The 26,997-nt window shown below is 37.9% G+C and overlaps 2 protein-coding genes across 6 annotated transcripts in view; one reads left to right on the top strand and one right to left on the bottom strand.

Annotated features, from left to right (window-relative positions):
* RGS7BP (regulator of G protein signaling 7 binding protein) overlaps positions 1-26,997 on the bottom strand; it is a 104,060-nt gene that overhangs the window by 22,631 nt on the left and 54,432 nt on the right. For all 5 annotated transcript variants that reach the window (XR_002339496.1, XM_021076542.1, XM_021076540.1 and 2 more), the window contains 1 exon segment: positions 12,825-12,955. Coding sequence is in view for 4 of the 5 variants with exons in the window: in XM_021076542.1 (XP_020932201.1) it covers positions 12,825-12,955 (131 nt within the window). In the remaining variant the exon portion in view is untranslated.
* The window catches only part of SREK1IP1 (SREK1 interacting protein 1), a 232,387-nt gene that overhangs the window by 176,040 nt on the left and 29,350 nt on the right, over positions 1-26,997 (top strand). The gene's annotated exons all lie outside the window — the stretch shown is intronic.

The raw sequence follows: 26,997 nt of genomic DNA, 5'->3' as shown, positions 1-26,997 counted from the left end.
AGAAAATCATTCACTAAATATATTTTTAATAGGATAAAGGTGACTATGGTTTTCTATTGTAACTGTTTCATATCTTTAATGCTGTGTATTTATGGCTCAGATTTCTTTGTACACTACTGTTTCTTGGATTCCAAATCTTCCTATTTTTGGATTCATTTCATTTTGCTTGGACACGTTCTTGACTAATTATTTCAGAGGAGATATGTGAATACAAAATTTCTTCGTCTTTATAGTACTCAAAATTCTTTCTAGTATTTTTCTTCTCCCCCTCTGTATCCACATTTAAGTTCTAATTGACTGGATGTAGAAATCAATGTTCAAACCAAGTTTCTCTCAGAACTTAGATAATAATGTTCCTTTTCTTCTGCCTGTGTCCAAGGATGTTATGTATGTAGCCTACTTATGGCCCTCTGAAATTTTTTTTTATCTTTAAACATTTGAGTTATGAAATTATTCCTAAATATATCTAGATATGGGTACATTATATGTTACTACTTTTGGGGGGGCATTTGCTTGGCATTTGCAATCTATTTTCTCCAGTTTTTTATTTTCAAAGTTTTTGAACCTGTAGCAAACTTGTGAGAATAATACCATGAACATCCAAACATTCTAGTTTCACTGATCGTTAATATTTAGCCATATTTTTCTTTTATCTCTCTCAGTCTTTCTCTCTGTCTAAATTATGTGTGTGTGTATATACATATACACACGTTTCATATATAGATTATATATAACTTATATAAAAATGTATAATATATAAAATTTTGATGAACTTCTTAAGAGTAAGTTATGACATTAATTACACTTTATCCTGAATTCTTCAGTATATATCTCCTAAAGAACAAGAATGTTTTCTCAAATAACTTTAAAACAATTATATGAAAAAACTTAACTTTGTTTTGTTCTTTTTTATGGCTGAGTAGTATTCCATTGTGTATATATACTACATCTTCTTAATCCAGTCATCTGTTGATGGACGTTTAGGTTGTTTCCATGTCTTGGCTATTATGAATAGTGCTGCAGTGAACACGTGTGTGCATATGTCTTTTTCAAGGAAAGTTTTGTCTGGATATGTGCCCAAGAGTGAGATTGCTGGGTCATATGGTAGTTCTACATATAGTTTTCTAAAGTACCTCACTTATATCTGGAATCTAATATGTGGCACAAATGAACCCTTCCACAGAAAAGAAAATCATGGACATGGAGAACAGACTTGTGGTTGCTGAGGGGGAGGGGGAGGGAATGGTATGGATTGGAAATTTGGGATTAATAGATGCAAACTATTGCCTTTGGAAATGGATAAGCAAGAGATTTTGCTGTATAGCACTGGGAACTATATCTAGTCACTTATGATGGAGCATGATAATGTGAGAAAAAAGAATGCATACATGTATGTGTGACCGGGTCACCATGCTGTGCAGTAGAAAATTAACACAACACTACAAACCAGCTATAATGGAAAAAATAAAAATCATTATAAAATAAAAAAAAGTTAATTAGAAAAACCTTAACTTTGATTCAAGTCAATTTGATACAATACTATTATTTAACAAACATATCTATATTCAAATTTCCCCAATTATTCCAATAATGTCCTTTATAACTTTTTTTATGTTGAAGAATCTAATTAAGGGTTATGCAGCATTTGTCATATTTCTATTCTCTTTTAATTCTCTTGAAATATCTTTGTCTTTTATCATCTTTCATTTCATTGATATTTTTGAATAAAGAGTCCAGGCAAACTGTTTTCAAGAATGTCTTTAAATCTGGATTTGTCAGATTGTTTCCACGTATCTAGGTTCAGTTTTGGCAAGAATATTATAGGAGTGATATTGTGTCCGTATTAGTGCATTTCATCAGAAAGCACATGAATGTTTGTCCCATTCATTATTAATGATGTTACTTAAATATTGATTGCTTGGCTACGGTGGTTTCTGCCAGCTTTGACTATTGTAGATGTACCCTTTACCCTTTGTAATTATTAAGTAATCTGTGGAGTGCTTTATTGAGATGTTATAGCCTTTTCATTTTAAATATTTATTTCTTGATATAGGTTTGGGAAAAGTTTTTTTATTTTTCTTAATGGTCAATTTCTGTCTTGCCTCTCTGTTTTGGAATCCCTATTTCATGTTAACTACCCCCGATTCTCCATATTCACTGTGGGGGCTGAACTCTGGGAGAAGACCTTAACTTGATCTTTCAGGTCCCTATTTTACGTTCTCAGTGTTTCCATTATAATAATTGTTAAGGACTGTGAAGCGTCTGAGATTTTACTCTACCTGTGAAGTAGCCTGTCACAGTTTCATGGTTACTGGATAGAAAGACATAGGACTCCTGGGTTAGAGACAAAGGTGATTTAGTACTCACAAAATGAGTATCAGCATTTGTGTTAGTTTCTTGAGTTTTCATTTCCACAGGGTAATACAAACAGGGCCAGAGCATACCTCCCCCACCTCACCCCCACCTCCACACAGGAGACAGGAAAGGAACCCTGAGTTTAAGGATCTTAAGTCTTTTATAATGCATGTCTGCCTTTTGCTTCAGAGGGGAACATTTGCATTATTCTGAATCATACGCATGCCTTGCTCTGGAGAGAGACACTGTCTCTATTTTTCAAGACATTTACTAAATAAACAGCCTTAAAAAGCTAGTGTAAAACTAAGGACAGTGAGTGCCTCAGTTTGCAAGATGAACAGAAATGCATGAGACTGAAGAATCATCTCCTAATATTAACCCATCTATTAAAATTTTATTTGATGGATTACACTTTTGTTTCCAGCAAATCTGTGTGTTTCCTTTCTGCTGCAATTACTGTTTTATAGGTATGACAGACTAAAAATAAATCTCCCTGAAACTATTGATTACAGTTATACAGTTATATTTTAAATTCTTCATCTGTTTCTACTTTTAAGTTTGTTATCAAGCATTAGTTGTTTGGTGTTGCCGCTTGGTATCTCCCTTTCAGAGTGTTAGTTTCTCTTAAAAATCTGATTCTTCCTGGATGTCTGTTCAGCTTTGTCTTTTGAGTGTCTCTCTTTGCCTGTCACTCTAATGAGTATCCTCCTTCTGGTGACTAAAGAAGGGGCAAGATGTGTGGTGGGACAGTGTGTCTAAAGCTTGTCTTCTGGGTGCTTCTCATCTCCATTTATACATTTACCTGGGCACACGGTCTATTTTTTGGGTCCTGTGTTGGCTTTGTGTTTCCTGCTTACAATTCTTACTCAGCGAGATGTGTGGAGTCTGGGAAAAACACTGGAGTCACGTGCACACTTTCTCATTGTTCTGCAGCTGTCCTTACAGAGGATTTGAGTTCTTTGAACCTCTGTTCCGCTATGCTGCCTGGTCCTAACACTGACACCAGGTGTCTTCCTAGGGCAAGCAATGTTGGTCTCTCTTACTCAGCATGGACCATCCCAGGTTTTCCTGAATGCAATTTCAAACATCCACTTCCCAGACAACAGTTCCAGAAATTCTTGGTGTGATTTGCGTTTGCTGACTTCTAGTTTGAAGTTCTCTGGAATTGATTTTATTTTTGGAGTAATTATCTCCCACATGATTTTCTTCTGTTTGTTCTTGAGTTTCTTATTAGCTATGGCTTCCTTTCTCCATTTATATCCACCAATCCAATCCCAATTGCTTTCTAGCTTTGAGAAATCCCCCAGTTTCTGGTTTGTTGAAATTATCCTTCCTTGTTTTTCAGGGTCAGGGAGACCGTTTTGCATCTGCCATCCTCTATGTTCTTTTCCTCTTACAATTAGTGGGGCCAGTGTAACAGATCTGGAAAATGAATTCTGAGTAAGAGTGTTGTCTGCCTCCTCTAGAGTGGCTTCTAAAAATCCTCTTATAGGAACCCCCATGCTTTCTTTTCTCCCCCGACCATTGGGTGGATGTGGGGAATGGAAAGATTAAAACAGTTCACCCCACCCCAGCTTTGGCACTTGACTATGGCCTGGGTGACTAATGAACTCTTACTGTTCTAATCCATTGAGAATTGGTGTTGTTTCATGCAGCTTTACCCTACCCTGACAAATATAAGAACTAATACAGATTTATTCTTTTCATTATATCTTTTGCTGCTATTTCAATGAATTTTTAGTAGGAGGGGAAATCTATGGATGAGTTTAGTCCAACATCTCTGGACAAGCTTCTTTTTCTCCAATTAAATTCCCTCTCTTTTAATAACAGATGCAGAATGAAAGCAATTCCTTTGCTTATTCAACAAGTATTAATTTACTCTTTTCCAGGCACTGTGCTAAATGCTGAATATATACAGCGGTGAACACATCCAATGTGTATCTACCTTCAGTGTAACAAATGCTGTAATCAGTGTCATGACATGCCTGGGGCACATGGGGTGGGCACAAGCCCAACCTTGGAGAGCCAGGAAAAGCTTTCTGCAGGAAGTCCCACATAAGTTATAAGCCAGAGAAAGCATAGGGGTAGAACAGGTAAAAGTCATGGTTGTGGGGCTGGGTAGGGTGGGCAAATGTTTTAGGCATAGGGACCAACTGGAAAGAACTTCCAAATTGAGATTACTTGAATGTGGCTGGCAGGGTGTGGGAACAGATGAAGTGGAGTGGCTGGTGAGAGTGAGGCTGGATAGGCTAGCACAGCCAGTTCCTAGATGTTCTTCAGAGCCACATTAAAAAAGTCAGCAGAAGGACACCCCACAAACCTCGAAGGGGGCTGATTTGAGTTTTGCATCCCTGCCTTCTCCCCACTTTGACTGGTCATCCTTAGAATGGAGCACCTGTTTCTAACATCAGGTGGGCTCTCTGCCCTGCTCTCAGGAAAGAGGTCAAGCTGCTTCCAGATGGTAGCTTCAAGTCAAAATTTTACTTTGCCCAAGAGTGACTATGCACTGAAAATCATTTCTTATTATGAAATGAAAAACTCTGTCCCCTGAAAAATCAATTTCAGGCCTCAGTGAACAAATATTTTCTTGGGGGAGGGGAATAGAGGCAGGGGAGAAGGAGAGCCTTTAGAACACCTTGAAATTACGCTAAGGTTAAGCTGGCTTCATCACTGTTGAGAACCAGGACATCAAAAAGTTGGCCCCTTTCCTCAGGGCCTCACAAAGCTTTTTGCCTTCAGCTCCTTCGGGATTTCCATGTATTTTTAGCTTGTTTATGGATAACATAATAGGCACATTGGAGGAAAAGCTAAGGGAAACTACCCATGAAGCACATACCAGTTTGGACAGCTGGTTATTCTTATGTTCATGAGAAATGGTCTGTTGTTTAGGAGGAACGAAAACACATCTGATTGTGGGCAGCCTCCAGGGTCCCACAGAACTCTGTCCACCTCACAAGTCCGAGGCACTGGCCCCAGAAGATTGGGCTGGGGTCATTTACTTAGAGCGGGGGCCCTTTATCACTCTCCACTCTGAAGACCTCTTTCCTCTTTCTGATCTCATTTCTCCCATCCCCTTTCTTCTCCATTTCTCTTAGTTTTTCTTCCTTTCCCTTCCCCGCTGACTCCTTCTTGCTTCCCTGCCTATTTTCAGCCTATAGTGATGATGGGAAGCATAGCCATAGACAGTGTCTCTTTGGGGGCCCTGTGTTTGGCTGCCAGCATCCAGTGGAATCAATTGTATCCCTTTGCATAAATTTCCCTAGGAATTAAAACAAAACAAACTAATCTTCTCTGAGCTAATATTATATCACTGCACTATCACTTCCTTGATGGCAGGGGCAAACTTCCGATGTTCTTTGTACTCCTGACACATTATCTGCTATGATACTATATACAGGGAAGGCTCTTGGGATAGTTTTCATACAGACTGTGAATGACTAAATGAACACAGCTTACATGAGATGCGCCGAAGCTTTTCCATGTAGTTACTCTCACGCTCATGCATTTTCATAACTGGTAGGAGCTTTATAACTCCAGGTACTGTGAAAAGAACTAGGGGAATGTAAGCTATGCATTAAGCAATTCACCTTTACTCTTGTGTTTCAAAAGAGCATGTACTTTAAATGGAAATAAGTTGTATTAATTCAGTTATCTGTTTACCTACATTAAAGAATGGTTTTAAGGGCTTTTTTACACTATGGTAAGAAGACATCCATAGTGCTATAAAACACATCATAGAAAATAACGCTTATACCATAAACAGAGCTCCATTTTTGGAGAAATAAACAGTTCCCATCTCAGATGAGATACAGACCTATCTCCCATGCCCCCACTGCCCTACATCCTTCTCTGTGCTCCTTGTGCCATCACAGTCCTATCATTGTCCCCAGAGTGGCAGTCATCTTGGTGGTTCCACTTGCTGTATGGAGAAACACAGGTCCCCCTTGCTGCACAGAAGAGCAGTCAATGGAAAAACATTTGGAAGGGTCCCTATAAGGCTTTCACTGCTCCACTTTTAGCCCCTAAGGTAGAGGAGAACAATATAAAGGAGGTATTTATTTACCTGTAGTTAATTAATTTCAACTTTCCCAGAATAGGAGGTATCATGACAAAATCATTCTCCCTTTGGATCACATGAATGCTTTATTTTATTTTACTAAATATAATTATTTCCTAGTCAAATTTAAACTTCTTCACCCAAAGCAAACTATTTTGTAAATCATTAAGCGATCTATGGAGTTAACTTTCCCTCCCATCTTGAAAGTAATTCTCTGAACTTTTGGGGAAGAAAATTTTGGTAAGAAATACACAATGAATTTTAGACTTTAAACATGGTATTTTGAAATATGTGCACCAATCATTAGAGGAAGTCAAATCTGTGGGTAGAATTTAGCCCATTGTGCTAGTGTCTTTCATGTCTCCACCTGAGATGATCTCTTGCCTTTCTCCAATGTACCTCTGTTGGAAATGGTCTGGTGTAGTGGGACGATCACATGCTTTGCAATGGGATTAATGAGCTGGATGACCTTGGACAAGTTACCTCTTGGAGCCTCAGGTTTTTCATGTGTAAAACGGGAAAAATAACACGTGTGGATAAAATGAGATGATATGTCTAAAGGAAGTAAGAAAAAGTACTTAATAAGTGGAAGCCATTGCTATTATCCTCGCCCTCAGCTGACATCTACTTTGACAAAAGGTGATGAACATGGTGTCCTGCTCCCTGTTTGGTATGTGAGACATGGAAACAGATGTGTTGGAAGTTGGTTATGTTTATGTTCTTCAAATAGTAGAAGTTTGTTCTGGTCTTGGGTCCTGTGCATTAGATGCCAGTGTTTATGAAGCTGTTTCCTTCTTGTCAGCCAAATCTTAGATTGATTAAGTTCTGTCTCCCCAGAGGGCTTTGGCCATTCCTTCTAAAGTAGCCACCTATTGATGGTCACTTCCTATTACATTACCTATTCTCTTTTAGTTACTGACATTGTACTTATCAGTGTGCGGGATTTTTAGAACTTTTTCCCCTCTATTTCTCTACATTAGACTATATACCCACCTAGGACAGGGACCTCTTTCAGCCCTGATTGTTGCAATGTTCCAGTACCTAAAACAGTGCCTAACATATGATATTTGCTCAATAAATATTTGTTCAAAGAACAAATGTATGTGTCCACTCATAATTTGAATCACAGTCTATTTTAAGATTTATTCAGGAGTTCCCGTCGTGGCGCAGTGGTTAACGAATCCGACTAGGAACCATGAGGTTGCGGGTTCGGTCCCTGCCCTTGCTCAGTGGGTTAACGATCCGGCGTTGCCGTGAGCTGTGGTGTAGGTTGCAGACGCGGCTCGGATCCCGCGTTGCTGTGGCTCTGGCGTAGGCAGGTGGCTACAGCTCCGATTAGACCCCTAGCCTGGGAACCTCCATATGCCGCGGGAGCGGCCCAAGAAATAGCAACAACAACAACAACAGCAAAAGACAAAAGACAAAAAAAAAAAAAAAAAAAAAAAAAAAAGATTTATTCTGCTTTATTTCTTCTAACCTTCTGTTCTATTTTAGTATCAAATGCTTCATCACATTGGAAAGTAAGGTCTTTACTTGTGGCTTTATTCTATTTCTGTCTTTATATTGCTTGTTTCTTTTATTGGTGTGGATCACTTCCTTTACATTTTTGAAGAGGAGGCTCAATACACTGGTATCTTTACTGTTCATATTCCATTCTTCATCCTGAGTTTATCTTGTTTTTGCTGGATGGATGGTGGTTCATTAATTTCTTATTAGAGCATCTTGAGCTCTCAACTCCCACTAGATTTTGAATTAAAAATTTTTAACTTTTAACATTTCTCTCTTTTCTTTTTTGTGATTACATTTACTCTACATTTTTTTTTCTCTCTGTATATATCCTGGTGACACATTGCAGGGGAAGAACCCATATTATCTTAGATCTTAGGGGGAGGAAGGGACGATGGTATATCTCAAAGGGCCTGAGACAATTTGGCTGTAAGTGATGGCAGAGGAGTGGGCCAGAGTCAGAGAAAGCCCTTGACAGAGCAATGAGAGATGAGAATCAAGAGGGAGAGGGCAAGTCCATAGGTGAAAGGGCCTGCACTGGAGCACTCTATCATCTCTGCTTCTTTTAGAGTGAGGATGTTGTCAAAACTGATTGACTGGGGGAGAATGTGAAAGAGGAAAGCCATGGTCAAAATGGCAAGATCATCGAATTCCCTTAGAAACCTGGATCCACTTTCTGCCAATGGCGTGAACAAAACCTGAAGCCTCATTTCATATGGTGTCAGGAAACAGGTATTAATGGTCACTGTGATACAAAGATTCAGTTGTGAGAGAAGATTTCCTACCTAACTGACTGTGAAGAAGTGAGAGCAACTATTTTTCACTATAAACATAGAAATTAGACTTTGTCAAATAATGGTCCAAACTACAACTTAAAAGTGTTAGGATATGATGCTATAAAATGCCTACAATTATTCCCATCTGTCATCTTGAAATATAGTTTTTCAGAACCACACTCTGCATGGTATAATCCAATAGCCTTTATTCAATGTGGATTTTTACCTCATATTACTGTAATTTACCTTAATTTTGTTGGCCATGGAATAAAACCATCATCTTAGCACTGTTTGTCTTCATTTTTTGGCAATAGTGTGGCCTTATAAAGTATAAAAGATTTCCAAGTAGATTGTACCCATCAGACTTATGAGACAGCAAAAATTCAGAAGCATGGTGCATGGAAAAAGCATGAAGATCCACTGACGATATTGTTAAGGACCAGGAAACTTATAATTTTCTTAATTGGGAGAGAAGGACAATCTTCATTATTAAATTCAAGCTCACTGCAGGAGCTTTAAAATGATTTAAGGCTTATTTTTCCCAGAAACAAACCATACTCCTTGGCCCTGCAGTAACCTTGTGTGCCCTTTATTTTCTCCAAAGAGTAAACTAACGACTACTCAATACAATAATTAGAATAAATGAGATATACAATACTTTCTGGACTTCTTGTGGCAGTCAGGAAGGTGATTAGAAGTAAAAATAAATTAAAGGTACAGATAACTGTGAAACAATCTGACTTTAGTATCTAATCACAATAAAAAATTGACCACAGACTCTCATATAGAGCCAAAATAATGACTCAATTACAATTCCCTTTTTTGTCCTTGCTGGAAGAGAAAGAGTAAATAAGAGAGAAATGACTAACCGGTAACATTCACATGGAGGGGAGAAGAAATTAGCTAACCTAAAAGCTACCAGTTTTTACCACTGTATTAAAAGAAGTGTACCACGAAGAGATTCTGCGTGTTAAGAGATTTTGAGTATTACAGATCAGAATGGGAATCACCATTCCCCTAAGACTCTGAGAACTACCCTCATTCTTCTGAACCTGCGTGTAGGGGGTGGGTGGGAGAGATGATTCCAGACCTGCCATGGACACTAAAATCCATGGATGCTCAAGTCCCATAGCTGGTCCTCTGTAGCCACAGTTCTGTATCCCTGGATTCAAACAACCATAGATGATAAGCATAGTACACAATCCACAATTGATTGAATCCAAGAGGGCCAACTGATTTCTTGAAAGGACTTAGTGAGAGCATCTAGAGAGGGCCCCTCCTAGCCCAAGGCTATGCTAGAGATACCACCATCTGGATTAAGAGTATATTACCTGGCATCTTAAGTGTTGGTAGACAGACTTCATTCTAGTGGTGAAAAAGAAGAAAAACCTACAACAATGTTGAAAGCATATACTTATGTGAGTAGAGAACAGCCAGGTAAGGGTTTGGAAGTTTCCATTTTTCTACGTATGATGGTGTGATTTCCTTTTGTTTCAAAGTTGGTGCGACAGTTAGCTATCTTCACGGTGTTTCAGAATCACCTGGAGTGGCCCCAGATTCTGACTCAGTGTGTCCTGGACAGGATCCATGAATTTTCACATTTATACAGTATCCTGGATAATTTTGAAATGCATTTTCTAAGGATTTATACTTTAAGTAGTAATCATTTTAGAAAAATAACAGATATCCAAGCAGGACTTAATCCTACAAAGGGAAGAAATCAAAGATGCTGTCAGGTATTTCTTTTCAGAGTCACACATAGAAGATTAGGTGCTAGAGAAGGAAGCAGGGCTTATTGTTTTTAAAAGAAGGGGCAGGGAAGGACAAGATCAGAGACTGACAATGAAAACAGGAGGCAGTTCAGACCACATGAGCTGATAAATTAAGAGCTGATGTGTTTTTTATTTGTGTGGTCAAGACCAAATATGATAGGGAAGATATCTGCAAGAGGGAACCCCTTTTATTTTTAAACAGAGAGCTAGCAGGGAAGTTTTTCTTTCAAAAGCCATTTGTGAAAAGACAAAAAAGAGGGGAGGGTGGCAGGAGACCGGGGGAAAGCCAAGGAGTTAGAGTGAGAATGGGAGTGGAGGTTCCTGGGTGTTAAGAACAGTCATCGAGGGAGATTTCAGGGGCATGGAATATGACAACTGTGGCCAGTGCAGACCTGGGAGAAATCCATTCTTACCCAATCTATTCAACCACAGACTCAAAGACATGGTTGCCAAGAGGGAGGAGGAGACATGGGATGGATGGGGAGTTTGCGGTTGGTAGACACAAACTATTACATTTAGAATGGATAAGTAATGAAGTCCTACTGTGTAGCATAAGGAACTCTATCAAATCAATTGTGACAGAACATGATGGAAGATAATATAAGAAAAATAATTTATATGTATATGTGATTTTTTCTGTACAGCAAATTGACAGAACATTGTAAATCAACTATACTTTAATAAAAAATCCTTCTCAACCACAGTTAAAAACTAAAAATACTACTCTGTGTGTGTGAACATGTGTGAATGCATGTGTGTGTGTATGAGAACAGGACAAAGACGTTGGGCCAGTGATAAATGTTTGGAGGTCATCAGTGCATTTGAGCATTCAATTTTCTGATCAGGTCTCCAGAGGGTCAAAGGAACAATCTCTCCAAACATGAAGTAAAGTTAGAAACCTGTGAAAGTTCAGCCTTTAGAAGGAAAAAGAAGTACTACTCCTATATCAAGGAAATAGTCTCTCCAAGGAAATAGGGTAATCTTATTTTTACTTCTGCCTTCTGTATGTGTGTACACAAGATTTTGATTTTTACAGGTTTTTTATCATGTCATTTAGTTCCTTCCAAATTGCATGTTTATTTGATTTCAAATCTCTATATTAATTGCTCCTTCACCTGAAAGGTCCTTCTTTTTCCTTCCTTACCTGAACCCTACCTTCACAGCCTAGCTCAAGTTCAACCCTTTCTATCAAATTTTCCCCCAGCATTATAGGGTTTCTGACCTTTTCTATCTGTGAATTTAGTTTATAGCCAGGGATTACCTTCTGTGTATTCCCTTATTTCTTGATCTCAAAATGTTTGCATTCAGGAGGTTCCTCCCAAATTGTTGTTTGATGACAGTAAAGAAAATGTAGATTGACTCATCCAGTGACAGAAACTTGTGGCTTCCTCCCTAGCATCCATTCTATTCCACTCTCTCTTGTCATATAATAGCTACTGGCTGGATGAGTTTGACTCCTCTTCTAGCCCCAGGAATGGGCCTTGATTGCACAAAGCAATCAGTATGATTCCATCCTTCTCATGATGCTGATTGGTTCAAGCATCAGACAGATGGTCTGACCTGGTCCAATCAGAATAAAGAACAGGACACTTACTAGTCTAGACTGGGAGAAATTCTCTCTCTGTATGCATGTGTGATGGCTAAAACTGCTGGAATCAGTTTGCTAATGTGGGGGAAAACTGCTTGAGGGTAAAGTCAACACCTAAGAAGGCACAGCATCACTCAACATGGGAGTCAGAGGTTTGATCCAATCAGGCTAAAGCCACTGCCACCTCTGGAGGTTTCAGTCCTTCTAGCCAAGGTAGTCCCTTTATAGTTTAAGTCAGGTAATGAGATTTTCCTATTACTAATATGCTTCCTATTGTTTGTTGATTTCCCTCTATTTTCAAAACTTTGGGACACAACATGCACTTTGTTATCTTGCAAGTGAATATATTTAGGGAAATGGCAGCAATCTTGAGTAGCATTTACTACTATAGTAAGATCATTATATATTTTTGATGTCCGTGCTGATTCTAACCAAAGTCAACTTCACAATTGGAAAATAAATTTCTCAGTGCTGGGAATTCCCATTGTGGTGCAGCAGGAGTGAATCCAAGTAGTATCCATGAGGATGACGGTTCGATCCCTGGCCTCGTTCACAGGGTCAGGGATCTGGCATTGCTGTAAGCTGTGGTGTAGTTCACAGATGCAGCTTGGATCTGGCATGGCTGTGGCTATGGCCAGTAGCTGTAGTTCCGATTCTACCCCTAGCCTGGGAACTTCCATATGCAGCAGGTATGGCCCTAAAAAGCAAAAACCAAAACAAATCAAAAAACAATTTCTCAGTGCTTATAGCACTATATTAAATGTAGATACCTTTTCGATGAAATTGAAGAGACCCCAGCAGACATATGGATTTTAGCATCTCTGTTGTGTACATTTCTAAGCAGCATTGCAGCTGAATGTAGAGCCGACAGATTTCTGGGTGGATCTCACCATCTTCCGGGCTGCAACAGAATGAAAGAGAAAAGCTGTGAACATTGTCAAGATTTCACTCATCAGCCATTTGTCTCAGCTGTGAGAGGGTAAAATGCTCACTAAACATTCCTTACGGCCTGGGTCTAAAATATAAGACTTCCTGCTTTCAAACCAATGACAAATGTCACAGTTCTTACATAAGTGTCTTTCTGACTAACAGCTCTTAATGTTTTCTCCCTTCAGCAGCAGATTTCTGCTGGGAGCTTAAAATCATAAATGTTATAAGTAATTGAAAATATCAGACATTTTCAATTTAACTGTTGGACAAACTTCCAAAATATATTTAAACCTTAAGACTATCTTAGCCTGCAAGAAGAGATTAAAAACTCTCATTTTTAGAGAAACTAACGAAGAGCTATTCAATTACCAGTTAAAATATAGCTCTTTAATATGAAAGCCCTAGTATAACCATCATAAGTGGTTAGAGAGCCAAGGTACAAATTATTTTTATCAAGGTCTTTTGTCTCATTCTAAAGGACATTTATTTATTGCTTGCTATGTTTAATTTATGAAAGGCTAAGTGTTTTTAATAAAAAAATGAAAAATTTATGAAAAAAGTAATAAAATTCTGGTAATTCTGCTTAACAATCTAAGCTGAAATAAATACTGAATTTATACTTTAAAATTTATCTTAAAGTCCTTGAGCCTTTCTCTATTAATTATGATAAAACATATAAATGTGAATGTGTTAAAACAGAGTGATCGGTTTTATTTTTTAAGAGGAGAGAGATTAGTTGATAGAAATCTTTATATTGTAGGCAGCTAAAATAGCATGTGTTGAATAAAGCAAACTAAACAAAAGGGATATGATTTAGAGATTAGAATGTAAGAAGTCTAAAAGTGAACTCTGTGTTATCTTTACTTCAATCTCCATTCATTTAAAATGCACTGAAGTCTGAATAAACGATGCAGCATTTGGATTTGCTTCCTTTGTCAAGTGGATAGTGGCAAATGTCAGGGGCAATTATCAGACAAAAACATGATGGCTTCATTTTTATTTAAACTCTGGAATCACACTAAAAAGAATTTCTATTTACACAGCACTTTACAATAATAATCAGTTTTCAAGTATAGACATTATATACATGAATGAAAAAGTAAATATGTATAAAATGGCCATCTTTGGATGGTAGAATTATAGGTACCTGCTCCTTGTTTCTATTTCTCTGTATTGAACATATTTTGTTATAATAAATTTGTATCAGCTTCAAAATGAAAAAAAATTAAAATTCCTACCTAAATTATAGCATATCCACACAATAAAATGTGATGTCATGGCTATAAACAAAACAAAACACCAAAATGATAATAAGTTCTCATTTTTAATATTTATTTAGTACTGGGCCAGAGATTATCTCACTATGTGGTTTATATAACATGGGAAAATGCAAAATTCTAAGCCTGAATGTGAGTGATGCATGCAACGTTATTCTATGCCTTTCCTGTGTTAGAACAAAGTACATCAAAAGAGGATATGTGCAAAACTTGGCTTTATCTAAAAAATGAAAGATTATATTACTTCCTCATTTGTGTCTCCTGGGTCCAGCCCTAGGCTAACACTGGAAGAAAGTGTATCTTTGGTGAAAGTCCCAGATTTTCTTTCAGAGCTTCTTCCCACAGGTGCTTTCCACCCTCAAGCTGTCCTCCTGCTACCTGGATTTCTCCCCCATCCTGGACAATGCACATGCAGTGTCTCATTATTTCACATCATCTTCAGCCTTTCAAAATGTCTCTACTTGTATCCCCTTCCCTCCCCTCAGGGCCCTGCTAGACTCTGAAGGAAGAATGTGCATCAATGGTTCATGAAAGAAAAACTCATCCTGGTATATTATCTGTTAATACATTGGTTTTGGTAGAAAAATCTAAAGATAATGTCTTATCCCAAAGACAGGCTAGAGGGAAAACATTTTAAGGCAGGCAGATTTTTTATGTGCTGCTTCATCATCTCAATCATAGCTGCTTATTTTCACCTACACATAACACTGGCCCTGGTGGCCCATACGCAGATTAAAAAAAAAAAAACAACAAAACCCAAATAAACCTATAATGAGTCTATGGCATGTAATGTACGTTTGATGAATAAAACAATTAGCTAGTACAGTATCGTTCCAAGCCATGGAATATTCTTATTTTTAGAAGTACAAAATCTATTCCTAGTGGTTAATTTCCAAAAATATGCAAACTTCATATATAGATGACATTTTATGCATTTAAACAAATGATTGCTGTATTAATATAACTTAAAAACCAATATTTTATTTTACAGTTGGATAGTGAGACACAAAGCAGTGTATTAAGTGCTTCTGAAAAAAAGCAAGTCAGAACAGAGATTAAGATACCAAGTCATATCATTTCCTTGGATACCAGCTTCCTAATACCTCTGTAACCAATGGAGATCCTCAAAACTGTGGAATCATTTTGCCCTTTCTAAATGTTATTGGAAGAAACCGAATAGATACTGCTAGAAATAAAAGCAGCCTAAAAATAACTGATGCTAAAGTTGCATTATTAATCTTCTGGTTAAATATTCATATATATGCTTATGGATTATCCTTTAATATCTTGGAAAATTGAAATATAGAGAAAGAAAGGAACTAGTGAAAGAGCAATTTATTTATTTCTCCTACTTTAGAATTCTATGCTGTTATTGCTACTGATTACTAAAAGTTCATTAAAAGAAAAAATGTCAAATGGGTTATAACATGACTAATGTCATGAGCAGTAGACTGAAATACATTTTTGAGAAGCATTAAGAACATCTAGGCTATTTTTATAACAAGTGAGCAAGAGTTAGAGCCTGGATAATGGAGGAAAAGTCAGGAAAACGGTAATGTAGAAGCTTGAAACTTGCTGGCGATAAATGATAAGGCTGAGGGAAGATTTCACATTAAAAGAAAATTAGATGTAGAGATTTCCTTCAGGAACTTAACTTTGAGGTAACTTTATCACGTTACTGATGCTTAGTCTAAAATGACTAATTCTCATTAATCAAGTTTATGTCTGTGAGAGTCAGTCACCCCTGAGGTGATGTTCATTTAATTCAGTGAAAGAAATCTTACAGGTTAGTGACTAGGTGTGATAATTTATTTATTTTTCTCTTGAGCCTAAGTCAAGAGCTAACCTGATTGTTTTGAATAATTTGAATGCTTAAATGTTAATAGAATTCAAACATCATAAAATTTAACTTCAAGAATATTTCAGTGATTTTAGAGCTCAAGTTGAATCCAAAAGCATTGAAAATAACCACCAAAATATAAATCTTTCAATCAACTCCTTAAGGAAGAGAATCAAGATTTAAACATATTAACATTAGGACTTAAGGGACCTGGAGTGGTGTAGGAACAAGAGGATATGAACACAGATATTGCCTAAGTCACCCCTTGGTAATGGAAATGCTCTCTATTGTGGATATTCCTATTTTGCAATTCAAAAGTAATATGATGAACACCCACCAGAATGGCTAAAATTAAAAAGACTGACAATGCCAAATGTTGATGATATGTGGAACAACAGAAGCTCTCACACATTGTTGGTAGGAGTTAACATGCTACAACTTTGAAAAAAGTTCTGGAAGTTTCTTATAAAACTAAACATATACCTCCCTATGACCTGAAAATTGCAATTTCTAGGTATTTACCCAAGAAAAATGAAAATCTATTCACAAAAAGATCTTTTGAAGAGCATTCATATCAGTTTTATTTAGAATAACTAAAAACTAGAAATAGTTTGTGTGTTTGTCAAGCTTTTAAAGTGGATAAACTAGAGCATTGTTCATTGACTATACTTAAGCCAGAAAAAAAAAAAAAAAACCTAGAATATTCCTACAACAGAAAAAATACTCAGTAATTAAAAGGAATAAACCCTGTAAACCCTGATACACAAAATGACATGGATGAATCTCAAACATATAATCTTGAGTGAGAAAACTCTTATACAAAAGAGCAGCTACTATATTGACTCCATTTATGTGAAGTTCTAGAACGGATAAAACTAATCCCTAGCCCTAGTGATTAGAACATTGTTGGGGAGGAGTACTGACTGGGAAGAGGCATGAGGAGAAGGAACTTTCTAGGGGGAGGGTAATATTCCATATGTAGATAGAAATTTGAGTTACATGGGTGTATGCGTTTGGCAAAACTTACTGAATGGTGTCCTTGAGATGTGTCCATTTGATTATATGCAAATTTCACTTGAAAAAAAGAACCATGATAGGCAAATATTGAACTCCACTTAATGGTAAGCCTGCCAAACTGTTTAGGCATAAAGTTTACTAATGTTTACAACTTCAGAGAAATAATACGATGGCTGGTTGGTTAGAGGGATGAATGTACAGGTGGATACATGGTAAAGCAAGCGTAACTTAACCGTAGAATCTAGGTGATGAGTATTTATATACTTGATGTGGGGATTTACAGTTCCCCAAATAATTACATGGCATAAATTGAACAAAACACCTGGGAAGCTTTACAACTAGTAAGGTCAAGTTCAAGAGTTAGCGCACTGGGGATTTTGGTTATGAAACGCCTTGGCTGTGCATCTGTCCGCTATTTTGCCAAGGTTGCCAGATTTTGGTGTTCTGTACAGCTGCTAATAGCTTCTTAAAAATCAGCGAAATGCTTGTTATTTTGAAAGTCTGCCCCTAATGCAATGGTTTATATATTTAGAGGAAGGCAGCAAGACATAATAAAAGGAAAATGTGTTCCGGAGTCAGAAAACTTAGCTCTAAATATAGACTTTGCTGCTTAGAATTGAAACCACTTTAACCTTGCCAAGACTCAGTTTCCTCAGCTATAAAACAGACATAACAACTACTCATGATTGAAGTATCTCAAGGTTGTTGCAAGGATCAAATGAGATCATGAATGGGAAAAGAAATAAAAACTAGGAAGTATTGTTAGAAGTTGGCTGAAATTCATCCAAGCACATCAAAGTGTTTTCTTAGATTTGTGCATAGTCTTGAGTATTAAAGATTCTCTGCTGCTCTGTAATATTGGCTTACAGCTCCCAGATATGGAGGTGAAGGAGACTTTGGTGAAATAAGTATGTCATTAGGCTGAGAAAGAAAGGTGTGACTTATTAACAACCACTCTGCATTTCACAGAATTTAGTGATGACAGATAAACATTTGGGGTTTGTCAGTTAGCAGAGATGGAAACCAGAACTCCTATTACAGCAGATGTATTCAAGTCTTCTTCTCAGAATCAGCTCTGTTTTTGGCTATTAAGCCAAATGGCAAGGAAAGACTTAGGAAGCCAAATGTGATGATACTCTTTGCTTTCTTTTTCAGAGCAAACAGCCATGGAGAAAGGGATTAACTGACTTATCTAAGGATGCTCATCTCCAGGCTATCTCCTCACATACCCACAGTGATTTTTCTCTCAGCTATATCCTACTTACAAGGATATAGTCTAATTCTGTGCTGAATTCAGGGATGGCTTCAGAGCCCAGCCTTCATATGGTTTCATGAAGGAGACTTCTCAAAGCAGCTCTGTGAATTTACATAGTCAATGGATAGTCAGAGGGCAAAGAGGGCACTTGTGTGTGTGTGTGTGAGATCCAGTTACTAGGTTAGGTTTCAAATTCTTCAAGGTCATTACAAGGTCTATCCAAGTTCATAAACACAGACTAGAACTCAATGACCATACTCTTTTATATCCCCAAATCAGCCCCACAATAGAAAGAGGAGCCCAGTTAACCAGAAGAACAGAAACAAGAAAAATTTCAAGGCATCTAAGTATATAATAGTTGACTCTCCCTATTGTCTCCATTTTTTTTCATGATCTTCTTTTAGTGCATTTTTATGAAACTTGTGTTTTAGGTGGCAACCTCCTATACTTTCTTAATAGAGAGTCATAGCAAGTTTGTTTCTTCCAAGAGCCTTTGAAGAAGTAATTGCAGTAATTCTCTCACTTCACAGCATGTCATTTTGTAGGAACATATGGCTCAGTGACTTCCCTGCCACTGAACACAAGTCTGGATCAAACTCTGCCCTGGAGCTATTTGGGTTCAGTCAGAAATGAAACTTGACTTTCAATAGCAAAGTGAAACCTGTGGTGCACGGAATTATCTTTTGGTGGCTACTTGGGGTACTTATGCAAAGCCAGGGGCCTCGGGGACAAGCACCTTTTAGATGTAGGGCCATATTCTGGTCTTCCTCTCCCTGTTGCTTTTGCTCTGCCCTCTGGCAGCACTTTTAACATTTCCCCATGACCTGGTTGAGAGGTTGATAAATGATGGGTAGCTTTACCAAGCATTTGATTCATTTTTTCCATTTAAAGAGTAAAAACTATATTTAAACATATTTAAACACATTAAAAAAATCAGTAGCTATCAGTCTCCAACATTATGATACTTACAATGAAATAAACTAAAAATGCTACTCTTGAATTGTATATTATCTTTATTTATCTTAAATGTTACTGTTTAAGGCATTACTGGGGAGAGCTGGGAATAGGTGGTGACTTTCGTAGTGATGTTGAAAGGCGTTTCTGGCCATTGCCCAGGGCATTTAAGGTGGAAGGAGTTAATGACCTGCAGGTCATAACTGCTTTTTCTTGATACTTGAAACGCATGATCATTGATCAGGAAACTAACATTTACAAGGCACAATTCCTTCAATTTCCAAAATAAAACGTCTTCATTCTGTTGTGACTTATCTTACCCTTCTATCTTTTTGGCTTGAGTCTTTTGGCCTTTTCATCTGTCTCTCTGATTCTCTCAATGTAAAAATATTTATGGCCAATAAGTTGGGAGTTATAATGGGGTCTGCAAACAGTTCTGGAGGTCCTAACTTACCAGGTCCTGTGATTCTTATAACTTGCTGAGAGAGGCCTGTGGCTGATGGAGTCTGAGTTAGATTCTTGGATCTATGCTTAGACGCTCTCAGCACTGCAGGTTCCGTGGCTACAGCACAGCCCTATGCCACTGACTATAGCTAGGATCGGTTTATTTTTAAATATATATGTATATACATAATTGTATGTTTTTTTTTTAAATGAAAGAAGTATCTGTACGTTTCCACATTTTCATTGGAATATATTTTATTGCATAAAAAATCAAGATTTTCAACCTCTAATGCTTACTATTTTCACCTGATAGCAAAGATCTTCAAAGATCAGATATCATTCAATTATCTGTGTTACACTGTATCATTCAATAATCATGTGTTACACTGGAAAGAATTCAGCTTGTGAATTTTCATTATATTCAAACTCGGGCTCATTAGTTGCAGCAAGCAGTTAAATCCTACTTTTATCCATTGGCATTTTAGGTCTCAACGTATTAAACTCTTGGTTTACCTAAGTGGTGTTTGGCCCCTCATTCTTAATTATGTCATTAAGTTAGGTGACATTCTTTCTCTTTAGCTAGAGCTATAGGCTTCACCAGTATTGCCAGAACAATGACACAACTTTAAAACAACCTGAGATAACTGGGCTGACCAAATTTAACTCATTCAATGAATCCAAAACAGAATTTTGATTAAACAAAAAAGAAATTTCCTCATCTAACTGGAACAACACAAAATGTTGATTGATAATTTTTTTTTTTTTGTATTTTTAGGGCCGCACCTGTGTCCTATGGAGGTTCCCAGGCTAAGGGTCTAATCAGAGCTATAGCTACCAGCCTACACCACAGCCATGGCAATGCCAGATTCTTAACCCACTGAGCGAGGCCAGGGATTGAATGCACAACCTCACGGTTCCTAGTCAGATTCCTGATTAATACTTTAATATCTAAGGATGCCACGACAGGAACTCCTGATTAATACTTTAATATCTAAGGATGACATTTCAGTGTAGTTATTTATGCTAATGTGTGCAGTTAACTAATTGTCAAGTCCATTGTGGTTGTGGCTTCCTCTTACAGGTGAGAGACTGTTTATCTAGCGTGATGGTCTGAGGGGCAACGAAAGGTCATGAGAGTCCAAAATATGGCCCCCACAGGCCTGAAATTCTTTTCTGTTTTTCCTTTTTTTTAGCGTTACAAAAAAATTACACCAGGGAGGCTCTTTGGGGAGGGTTTAGGAATAGGGTAGAAAGTTGGCATCTGTTTATCATATAAATAACGGTGGCAAATACATATAGTTCCTCCTATGCACCAGAACTTCAGTGCTGCCAGTTTAGTTCTCTGGCTTATTTTCCAATTTACATGAAGGATTTTGAGAAGAATTAGAACTTTCTTTTAGCATTTTGCAGACTACTTTCCCAACTTCAGACTCCCACCCAATGCTAGAGGTTCTTTAAATACGATCCCTAATAGGATTCTGTGGTGTTATTCTGTCATTCTATTGGCATGCGATGATAATTTTTGCATAGCTCTCAAAAGATGACACTTCATGCCAATATGGAAATGTGCATTTCTATGACAGATGTAACAGTTATTTTCTACAAAAAGGCAAAAGCTTTAGGCAAACAGAAGAGACCAGTATCTATACACAGGGAAAATATCATATTCCACCATGAGTTATTTCATTGGACTATAAATTTCTTGAGGCTGGAAAGTTTATCTTATTTATAACTTTCAGCACTTGACAGATTGTCTGGCACATAGTAGGTTCTCAATTAAACAGCTCCCCAAAGCAGCTTTAAAAAGTAGTACCTAGGAGTTCGCATCGTGGCTCAGTGGTAACGAACCAACTAGAACTCATGAAGATGTGGGTTTGATTCCTGGCCTTGATCAGTGGGTTAAGGGTCCAGGTTGCTGTGAGCTGTGGTGTAGGTTGCAGACATGGCTTGGATCCTGCGTTGTTGTGGCTGTGGCATAGGCCAGTGGCTACAGCTCCAATTTGACCCCTAGCCTGGGAATTTCCACATGCCACAGGTATGGCCCTAAAAAAGAAAAAAAAAAAAAAAAAAAAAAAAGTACCTAGTTGATATTAAGAAGCCCATCTCACAACTAGAGATGGTTTTTGAAGAACGACCTTTCTTAATCATGGACTTGGAGAATAGACTTATGTTTGCCAAGGAGGAAGGGCAAGGAGTGGGATGGATTGGGAGCTTGGGGTTAATACATGCAAACTGTTGCTTTTGGAATGGATTAGCAATGAGATCCTGCTGTATAGCACTGAGAACTATGTCTAGTCACTTATGATGGAGCATGATAATGGGAGAAATAAGAATGTGTACATGTATGTGTCACTGGGTCACCATGCCATGCAATAGAAAAAAAATTGTATTGGGGAAATTACTAAAAAAATTTAAAAAAAGCATTTCCTTTCTTACAGCCTTCTTTTTTTTTTTTTTTTTAATTTAAACTCTTTTATAAAAGTAATACATATTGGAGTTCCCATCGTGGCGCAGTGGTTAACGAATCCGACTAGGAACCATGAGGTTGCGGGTTCAGTCCCTGCCCTTGCTCAGTGGGTTAACGATCTGGTGTCGCTGTGAGCTGTGGTGTAGGTTGCAGATGCGGCTTGGATTCCGAGTTGCTGTGGCTCTGGCATAGGCCGGAGGCTACAGCTCCGACTGGACCCCTAGCCTGGGAACCTCCATATGCTGCAGGAGAGGCCCAAGAAATAGCAAAAAGACAAAAAAAAAAAAAGTAATACATATTAATAGACATTTTATGTAGGTAAGTAAAAAAAGGAAAAAACTTATCCTAATACCAGGAGTATCAAATTTTTAAAAAAAATTTTTATGACTGCATGTGCAGCATATGGAAGTTCCTGGGCCAGGGATTGAATCTGTGACCTATGCCACAGCTGGGGCAGCGGCAGATCCTTTAGCCCACTGCACCCAGCTGGGGTTCGAACCCACACCTCTGCAGTGACCCGAGCCACTGCAATCTGATTCTTAACTCACTGTGCCACAGCGGGAACTCCCAGAAGTATCCATTATTAACATTTTGGTATATTTCCTTCCAGATTACTATTCCCCAAATCAGAAGGTTTTACCCATTACTTCTGTTTCCCCAGCACCTAGCAGAGTACCTGCTTGCTGAGGGCTCTCAGTACATGTTTGTTGAAATGAATCAACCCAAATGCTCAAGGCTGACCATGTATAGAATCCATATGCTATGTATAGCTTCCTCCAAGGGGCAAGGCTGGTAACTTCAGAGTGGTCAAGTCAGTGAAGGAAAGCAATGGTAATGTGAGTACAGGATGAGAGGCCACTTTACTGCAGTAGCTCTCATTTTCTCACAGAAGGAAGAAGTAGCAACACAAAGGCCACCTTCCAGCCTCCATGTGAAGCATACCCGGTCCTGTGTCAAACAGTTCTGGGTTTAGATCTTTATTTCATTACTTATAACTTTGTGACCTTGGGCAAACTTCTGAACCTCTCAGTGTCTCAAAAACCGAATTGGGATAGTAATACCTAATCCACAGCATTATTGAAAAGATTTAAGGGAAATTATATAATGGGAGTTACATGGATGTAACAAGTACAAATGAATGGGGGAAGTATTCCAGGAAGGCAGTTCTGCATATGATGCCTAGGCATCTTTGCAACGTTGTTACAGGCTTTTTTCCTACTTAATTATTAATTCAAATAATCTTTATTGATTTCCTGCTATTCACAAAGAGTGGACCCGGAAAAATAAAAGGAAAGTGTTGCTTTTTCTGGAGTCCTTTGTGACAAATCCATGGGAACTCCCATTATTCTCCTATAATGTTTTTATTTTATGATAACATATTTTAAAGTCTCATCTAAGACCCATTAATTTTTCTGAGCAGTGACAGAAAACACGCACACTTTTATTCCTTCCTTGATGTGGTATCATTTTACTGCCATCAAATTTTCAACTAAATGCCTCAGTCATGGGGATCTACATCTAATTTTTTTTCTTAATGATGATGTGTAATGTACCAGTAGGTGAGACAGAATGAAAGGTCTCTCCACCTCGGCCAGTACTTAGCTCAAGAAGAGAAATAGGTCTTCCAGGCAGACAGACATATGGGCAGGAGGAGATGGTGATTAGCGAGCTGCAGGTCAGTCTCTCCAATAGAAGCATTACTTTTGATTTTCAAAATAATATAAATTATGTAAGATCATTAGCCTTTAGCCAGGGGAACAAAACAGGGTCATGAGCTTCACTGTCACAGGACTTGAGGGTACAAACTTGCTTTATTATTTCTTGGCATTTGATTTAGCATTACCAAAGTGCAATAAAATGGAACATTTACTGGGAGTTTACTAGGTGCCAGATACCATGCTAAGCACTTATATCTTATTTAATTCTCCCGGTGAGTCTATGAAGTTGTTATCATCCTTAAGTTACCGATGAAAGGAAATGAAGCTTAAGGTTAAGGAACTTGCTCAAGGTCACACAAATATTAAACATGGTAATAAAACTCAAATCTATATTTATGCTTTTAACTGCTCATAATATTACTGGAACTGAGTACTCAGGAACTGAACTGTGTTTATATGTATGTCACTCATCTCATCTCTTAAAAGAGTTTTTAAATGTTAGACAAGTAGTTTCATACTTTGTACATCATGCATCCCTATCAATATAAAATTAATCATACATTCCTACTGTACATGTATTTGTTGACAAATCATATATAGATAATGATGTTAACATATTTGGCATATTAGAATGTAGAAACAGAAATTAGAAAAAGAGACTATAAAATATAAAGTTATAACATTTTCATGCAGATCATCTTACACACACTTTGAAGCTCACAGGCTTAGACTGGAGGTTCTCAAACTTTAATGTGCATTAGAATCATCTGAAGGGCTTATTAAACCACAGAATGCTGGGCTCCATCCCTAGAGTCTGGGCTGGGGCCTGGTCATTTGATTCCTAATAAGTTCCCAGCTAATGCACAAAACACACTTTGAGAAGCAATGGGTTAGCCTAAAACAGCCATAACCCTTCAGGAAGGTATACAACATCCAGAGGAAAGAAGCAATAATGATGGTGGCTGGTGGGAAGGCTGATATTTAAAGCAGATAGCCCTATGGGGGTACCCCCAAATCATAACACACAGTCACAGAGCTGATTCCATTAAGCCAAAGTGTAGCTTCAGTAGTAAACATCCTAGTACATTTTAGGTACATGGAGAGAAAAATATCTTCAGATAACATTCAGGATACATATTAAGGAAATCTTAGTAAGTCTATCCAAACCCACACCTTAGCTCAAACTTCAGCAGATGGAAGACCCTGGGAAGCTCCAGGACTGCGGTGATTCTGCATTCCACATGGCAGGACCCCTGAGAAGCCAAGCACTGCTTGGCAGCTTTTCTCCTAGTGGCCTCCTGGAGGGTGTGCATTCAAATTGTAAATCCTATTTGGTTTGGGCTCAAGGTTTTCCTAGGCAAGGTTTTATCCTAATTTAAAAAATGTCTTTGTTTAAACTTTTTTTTTTTTTTTTCATTTTGGCTTCCTTTCATTTCTTGTCCTTCAACTCTCCTCTCAACACTCTTAATATGAAATGGCACCATATTGCAAATCAAAGGAAAAGCAGCACTGACTTGACAAATTAGTATATGAGTTAATGAAGAACCCCAAATAGTGAGACGACTGGAAAGTGACACTGTTCTGGGCAAGGGCAAGGATGATAACCTCTGCCTCCTGCCCTGAACAAATCACTTGCAGGTGTCTCATCCAAGTGGGGAAGGCAGAGAATGCCCAAAAGTCTGTTCTGGCTCACACTACTGATGTTCCAGAGAGCCACAACAGAAACCCAGAATGCCTACAGCTGAGGAAAACTGCTTGAAGGATGTGAGACTGCAGCACGGACTGGGGCCTGCAGTCTCGGTGCAAAGTAGAAAGACAGCTCCTGATTGTCTCTGTGAAACGTAAAAATCCTGGTTGTGTTCCCTGGACCTGCTGCAGAGAGCCCTGGGACCAGGGTGGGGAACATCCTCCAGTACAACAGGGAAACTGGAAAAGTTTGATCCAGGCAGGAAATGAAAGAATAATAGAAGCCTGGCTGACAATAAGACAGAGGGAGAGGACCCATGGGAACCAGTCTGCTTGGGTGCATGTGGGGACTTCACTGCATTTCACTGGTGGAAGATTACACATGCTGGCTTTAAAAGCTGCAGGGAAACATAGAAAACAGCCCCTCTTCCCCAGGGATTTGGGTGGACAGGAATTAATTTCTATTTAATTTTCACACTACCATGTCTATCCTGTTTTTGTTTTTTATAAACAGCACAGCTCCACTTTGTAAAGAATGTCATTCCTTTTCCAAGTTGATTACTTTGACTAGTATGTGCTTAAGTTACATTTCCAAATATGAGTATGTGAAGTTTCTGAGTGATATACACAAATTCATTTCCATCTACTATGAATTATGAAGGGCAATTTCCACTGCAATTTAAACTGTCATCTAATTAAAGATACAAATCTTAAAATGTTGATCTTCTTTCATTATTCTTTGTTTTTACACACACACACACACACACACACACACACAAGCACACACAGAATTTTTTAGGTCAAGCGTGTAATGTTCTACCAGAAAGGAGCAACAACAAAAATAATAGCAAGGATAAAGGAAAATTTAATCACTCAGTCTACATGGAGCTGAGAAGACTTGGAAAACAAAGAGAAGTTGGAGGGCAGTTTTCCCAAGCATCAAGCAATATTATATTTGTTTGCTCTTTGAAAGTGAGAAAATAGTATTAAGACAACATTAATATCATTTTTAGATGAAAAGAAAATTACCCCCAAATCCAACATTTAAATGTACTAAGTTAACCCCAGTGACAAATTTTCCAAACTTACACTATCTGGGTATTTGCTTTTTACTTAGTTCAAATAATTGTAGACTCATTTTGTGTTCCTTTCTTTTCTTCAACTTAATCACACAGTTATAAATATTTTCCCATTTAATATCAGCACAGTAATGGGGAAAAAAACAGCAAACTCACAGAAAAATATGAAACGATAATAAATCCTTAAAAAACACTCGACCTCATTAATAATCAGGAAAATGCAAAGTTAAATCAATGAGAGATATTATTTCATACTCATTAGATTAGAAGAATAAAAGCCTGAGAACCCCAAGTGTTTAAGAGGAGCTGGAGCAATGTACCAATGGCAGAGTCAGT

Source organism: Sus scrofa, chromosome 16, assembly GCF_000003025.6.
Source record: "Sus scrofa isolate TJ Tabasco breed Duroc chromosome 16, Sscrofa11.1, whole genome shotgun sequence".
NCBI lineage: Eukaryota > Metazoa > Chordata > Mammalia > Artiodactyla > Suidae > Sus > Sus scrofa.
The sequence above is the reverse complement of the archived record's forward strand: the minus strand, read 5'-3'. Positions and strand labels throughout refer to the sequence as shown.